A 6,628-nucleotide genomic window follows, 5' to 3' on the forward strand; every position below is an offset into this window, starting at 1 on the left:
TCCAAAAGAAAAAAAAAAAAAAAAAAAAAAAAAAAAAAAAAAAAAACCAACTAAATTGAAATCCTATAAATGAAGGAACTTTTCATGGTGGGAGAGAAAGTTGATTCCATCGGGTAGAGAACGTTAATTCCATATCAAAGCCCTATTTTTTTAAAATAATCAGCCCTCGTATTCTTCTTCAGTTGACGACTTCGTTCTCCATTTTTCCCACCCCGGAAACTTTCTTTCTCCATTCTTCCGACGAGATCTTCGCTAGTCGCTGCGCTAATCGAGGGTGAGTATGTCTCTAACCTAATCAGATTGTATGAAATCAGAGATTCAAATTTTAAGATGACAAAAACATTCGACATGTAATTTGATGGGAATTAGAATTTTGTCAAATAGTTGGCTTTGTTTGCAGTACGGCTCATAACAAATATTCTTCTTCTTCTCTAAATAACTGATTTAAATTTTACATTGCAGATTATTATTTGAATTGAGATTGTGATTTCTGAAGCCAAAGGAAGCATCTTAAATCCTGATCGGAATCATAAGAAAATTAGGATTGGAGTATGGAGTTTGATCATGATAATGTTAGACAACGAGTGGTAGAAGAAGATAGACTGAGCAGCTTACCAGACGAGCTTATTCATAAGATCTTGTCTTGTTTTGACATAAAATTTGGTGTTCAATCATGTTTGCTGTCATCTAGATGGGAGTTTTTATGGACATCGATGCCATGTCTCAACTTCTCTACCGACCATTTTCGTGTTTTAGGTAAATTTGCCAAATTCGTGAATCATGTTTTGTCCCACCGCAACCATCAAATACAAGTGTCTTCCGTGAATCTATATTTCCGTGGAGAAGATAATCAGGGTTTTGTGAAAAAGATTGCAAAATATGCTTTTTCTCACAATGTTCAACAACTAACTGTTAGTCTTCAGTCAAGCCGCTATGTTTTCCCTACTGTCCTGTTTAGCTCTCAGTCTCTTAAGGATTTCAAATTGATTAGCAATACAACTAAAACACCTTTGGACTTTCCAGCTTTAACAACCTTGAACCTCAGTTGCGTCACATTGTGGGGTGATCTTTTCTCCAAGTGCATAAACTTAAAGAAGCTCACTTTAAAATATTTCGTTGTTGACAATGTATTTGACATCATTACACCTCGTCTTTGTAATCTCATCCTTAAGGAGGGCCGTTGTTCAAAAACCATCAATGTGATTGCACCTCAACTTGAGAATCTTAGAATCGTCAATTGCTCTATCGGCTACTTGAATGTTTCCCCACAACTTTCATCTTTTTGCTACACATCATCATATCTGGGGTGTTATGTTCCTCTGCATTTCTCTAATGATCAGTTTCATTCTCTAAACAAAGTGAGTTTTTGTCTGCGTAAGTATAATCCAAACAAGGCATATAAGGAAGAAGATGTTCGCAACACTATTTACATGCTTCAAAAGCTCCACAGTGCCAGATATTTAACTCTTAGTGCCGACACTGTTGAGGTATATATGTTGAAATCATATCAATCTTTTAGTATGACAATTTTTTTTTAATCTTTTATTTTGTTGCACATACATACGCTACTGATAAAAGATTGCAATCTTTATCTATTTATGCATCTTTAATGTACATATTTCTTTGTGCAGTATATTTCCTCATTTCCAGATTTGTTTTTGCACCATTCTTCACCTTTTAGCAATTTAGTTTGCTTGACTATAGACTCCAGCATGAGGAAGGATGTTGCATACAAAGTAAAAATGTCCACTGAAGCTAAAAACTTCTTGCTTGGGAATTCTCCAAGCGCCACTTTGATCATGAAATTATCCAATTAGAATGATATATTCATCCCATAAGGTATTGATGACCTTGCATCATTGATTTAAATTATATATATATATATATATATATATATATATATATATATATATATATATATATATATATATATATATATATATATATATATATAAACCCCTATGCTATGTATAATGTATCTCACAACTTACAAGGGTTATTTAGCCTGACTCGTGTGTTTTTCTTACAAAAAAGGCCACAGATGGTTGTTATGTAGATTGTGTTACACTGGTGGTCATCCTCTCTAACAAATGAAGATTTTTTTGCCACTTGTCATATTCTCATTCAACTTGCCAAATGTCATTTTGTGGTTATTTTGAATTATATTTTTTTTCAACTTGTCATTTTATGAGTTTTCCAATTTTATTAAATTCCACATAATATTTTAATATAATAATTGCAATAAACATAGTAATAAATTGATATCAATTTAATTAATGAACTTACCTTTTAATTTCAAAATTCTCAAAATTAAAGTTTATTAGTTTCTTTTATTTATTTAAATTATTTGTTTACATTTAAAAGATAAAAAACATTTTCATTATAATAATTCATTATTTTTCTTATTTTTTTATAAATTCAAAATTTTCAAATATTTTAACCTTTATATTTAACTTTTTTTTTAAATTAACCCATGTAATACATGAGTCTCGCAACTAGATAACTATGGAAGACGTTGCATAGATGGTCCTTATACCATTAAAAATGGGGATTAAATATTTGTGAAATGCCCAGTATACCCTTATGATTTATTGTTTTTTTCAAAAATTTAATAATTAAAAAAAAGGTCTCTCTCTCTCTCTCTCTCTCTCTCTCTCTCTCTCTCTCTCTCTCTCTCTCTCTCTCACATTGAAACCCACAACTTTAACCTCGACACTTTCTTTTCTTCTTTCTGAGCAAAAGCAAAATGCAAAATGCAACCGTCTTCCTCTTTCTCTTGCTAACCTGAAAACAATAATCTATTTAAACAAATTAGCGGTGGGAAAAGATGGATTTTTAGTATCAGCAGTCTCTTCAATTCCAGCAACAACATCAACAGAAGCTGCAAAGTCAGCAGAATCAAACAAAGTCAGAGCCTGGATTGGATTCTTAATAGACTAAATTTCAAAAATGGTCCCTGCGGTTTGCAAAAAGTAGCAATTTAAGAATATCTTTCATTAGGGTAACACCGGTGGTCCTCATGGTTTCATTTTATTGCATGGTAGGTCCTTTAGGCGTTAACTATAACTTTTAAACAGTTACCTTTTTGAAAATGACCAATATACCCTTGATCAAATCTGAAAAAAATCAATAAACCTCAAGGACAATTCTGTAATTTATTATATATCTTCCATCTTCTCTATTTTACATCCACTAAAGAGCCCTAATTAGGTGGTGTTTGAGATTGTTTTTCAAAACAGTTTATTGGTTTTTTGAAAAACTAATAAGTCAAAAAAAGTTTTTGGCAAACTCAAAAACACTATTTAGAATAGCTTTTCCATAAGCTTCAAAAAACACTTTTTAATAAGCATGTAAAACTTAGCTTATTGAAATTGCTTATCGTTTTTTAACCAAAATAACTTTAAAAAACAGTTTTTCCAGCCAAACACTTATTGGTTTTTTTTTTTCAGCATAAAAGCTAATTCAAACGTATTTTAGAAAATTCCTTTTGCCACCACTGTAAGCTTTGTTATTTTTTTTTAATCTAAAAGTACTTTTGGGGTGCATAAACACTCCCAAACATCCCCCTTAATATCCCCCTTTCTGCTTTGAGAATCATAAATTATGTCTCATCTCTCATATCGCACCGCCTTCAAGAATTTCAACATACAGGTCATGAGCTAACCCAAATCTTGTCACTACCATCTGGATCATCGTTCTTACTTCTTAGATGAAGAGCTTGGCGAGCTTATGTGATTTTGCGGAGAGTATGAAGAAGCGGGAAGTGGCGGATCAGCTGGATATGATGAAGCTGAGGTAGGCGTCGATAATTTAAGAAGAAATCGGGCAGAGGCGAGGCTACATTAAGGTTAAGGGTGTCCATGGACACCCCTAATTTTATAATTTTTTATGCAGATTATATAATAAAATTAAGATGGACACCTGTAGATAATTAATAGTGCAAGAAAATAGAAATCTTTTAAAAGTTTTGAAATCTTTTTAACAAAATACAAGATTGCACCGATATACTAAGATCCTAACCAAAAAAATCTTATTTGTAAATATTAGTATCTGATTTTAGTCTTTAAATTACTAAAAGAACAAAGATTATTTTTGGGTCACCGGCCACTTCTGTCCTCAACCTCTCTTCGTCGTTGATGTTAAGTCGATTCTTTGTTGTCTTCGGTATGTTTTCACTTACTTCGCGGCCCTCTCCTCTGATTTCTTTATTGTTGTCATTTGTTGCCGTTGTATCTTTCTTCTCTGCGTTCTTTGGTTTTATCTTCTAAGTAACACCATCACAATTTCTCTCTCTTTCTCACTTATTAAATTAGAATTTACGATGCATAGGATTATAGGAAGTAGGTCAAAGTCTATGTCTGTTATCTAGAAATTATTGTGACACTAGTTTGTAAATGAAAGCAATAGGTGATGGGTTAAAGTAAACATACAAATCGGAAATCATAAGTTACTCTCATGTTTATTTTGATTTGATAATTTATTAGGTTATATGTTATCTTGTACGATTATTCGCTTGTAATTTGCTTAATATTTAGTATAGATTGGTGTTTCTAAGATTGTGATGATTATTTTTATTTTTACGTTTAGTGTTAGGGATTTTTAAATTATGTTTGATTTTTGTTGTTAAATTTAATAAAATATTTTTCTCAAATGTTACTGTCGAAAAAATGACCTAATAACCAATTTTATCAATATATTTTATCGTGTTATGTAAGTCGGACACCCTTGAGTTTAAATCCTAGATTCGCCACTGAAATCGGGAGGTTGGAGAGGAGAATCGAGTTGACAGAGGAGGAAAGTCAGAGGTTGGAAAGGAAAATCGAAGCCGGAGATGATGAAGACGAGGGACACGACGATGATTAATCCCCGGTTTTGCTTACCCCACATCCCCAAAGCTTTTGTTTACCCAATTAAATCAGCGCCGTTTTCGCCAAAATTTAAATCTATCAATTCTGTTGTCTCCCCTGAGTTTCTCTTTGTGATCGCCTAAAAAAAGCTTCAGGTTTTGTGTTTCTACATTCTCCAAAGGTTTCATGAGGGGTTCACTCCATAGACCATGAAATCCCACATCAAGAAAAGAAAATCAAAGCTTTTCAAAGACAGGTAACTCAAAGGTTTCATGAGTTATCTGCAGTCGATTCACATGAACTTTTATCCGTTTCTTGGATTTCAAAACTCCCTGAATGTTTTCCTGTGTTGTCAAGAGGAATTCAAAGCCATATTATTCAACTACAATTCTTCTTTGAGCAAACAACCCATGGATAAACTGATTTCTGATTATTTCGAAAGGAGTATAAAGGGTTTAGATTTTTGCAACGCCATTAGAGATGGGATTGAGCAGATCAGACAATGGCAGAAGCAATTGGATATTGTTTTATGTGCTTTGGATAATCAAAAAGGTCTTGGTGAAGGTCAAATCCGAAGAGCAAAAAAGGCTTTGATCGATTCAGCAGTTGAGAAACGAGCAAGAGAAAAAATCGAGTTGGGTTTTTCCGTCAGGTAAAATGGGGGTGACCAGAGCTTTTGCAATGGGGATTTTATGCATCACTGCCTTTATAATTCTTGAATTCAAAATGGGTTTTTTTTATTCATAACAATCTGCAATAACAAATAGAGATTTTTGTGGGGGTTGACTGGTGGCGTGGGAATATTTTGTGTTCCTTTTTTCACAAAAAATGTTGGTCACCAAAGGAGACTGACAGTAGGGAAGGTTGGCACTAGTGATGATCATCGGTGGAAGAAAAGAGAATGGGAAGGATTAATTGTGGGTTATGTAGGCTTAATTATAAAAGAAAAGAATAAAAGAAGGGTAAATAATTCATTTCACAAATATTTAACCCCTTTTCTTAACAAAGTTAGCTAAGAGGACTAACTATGTTTGATTTTGAAACCACAAGGACCACCGGTGTTACTCTAATAAAAGATATCCTTAAGTTGCTACTTTTTGCAAACCACAGGACCATTTTTGAAATTTTGTCTTCTTATTATGAAGGGTTTGCAGACACAATTCTCTGAACAATTCCAGTCATCCATGGCAACCAATAACCTTACCAATGGCAGAAAAATTTCACAGCTATTGCAACAACACCAATCTACAAGGGTTTGTCTTCTTATTATTAGTTTTTTGCGAATGGTGGACTAGCTTTTGATTATATATTACTTTTAGCTTTTGTTATGTTATTATTTTGATTATATATTTATATATTACTTTTAGCTTTTGTTATGTTATTATGGGGTAAATCCTTTTTTGGGTTTAGCCGTGTTATTGTAAAAAAAACTGAATTTGGAAGCTTGCAAGTCAGATAATAAATCTAGTTTAAGACTACAGATGATAAAAAAAAGAGGAGTTTTTGAGCAAAAGCTTGCATATATATATATATATATATATATATATATATATATATATATATATATATATATATATATATATATATATATATATATATATATATATATATATAACTTGTGTACCGGTTGACAAAGTAAAATAACATAGACTAAAATTTATAATTATTAATCATAATTTTAAACAATTATATTTATACAACATCATTGGATGCTTTGTTCGTTTTTTTAATTAATATGTAAAATGGTTTCAAAACATCATTAATGTTTTATCCATGTCCTA

The 6,628-nt window shown here is 32.1% G+C and overlaps 1 protein-coding gene across 1 annotated transcript; it reads left to right on the forward strand.

Annotated features, from left to right (window-relative positions):
- The first annotated feature begins 114 nt into the window (after positions 1 to 114).
- Positions 115 to 6,334, forward strand: LOC145092620 (F-box/LRR-repeat protein 25-like). Its single transcript, XM_079030579.1, has 4 exons — positions 115 to 274; positions 463 to 1,487; positions 1,632 to 1,839; positions 5,993 to 6,334. Exons 2-3 carry the CDS (start codon positions 552 to 554, stop codon positions 1,815 to 1,817), a joined length of 1,122 nt encoding a protein of 373 aa, XP_078886705.1. The 5' UTR covers positions 115 to 274; positions 463 to 551; the 3' UTR covers positions 1,818 to 1,839; positions 5,993 to 6,334.
- Positions 6,335 to 6,628: the final 294 nt, after the last annotated feature.

This window comes from Lactuca serriola, chromosome 3, assembly GCF_051521515.1.
Source record: "Lactuca serriola cultivar US96UC23 chromosome 3, Lser_US96UC23_V15, whole genome shotgun sequence".
Lineage (NCBI taxonomy): Eukaryota > Viridiplantae > Streptophyta > Magnoliopsida > Asterales > Asteraceae > Lactuca > Lactuca serriola.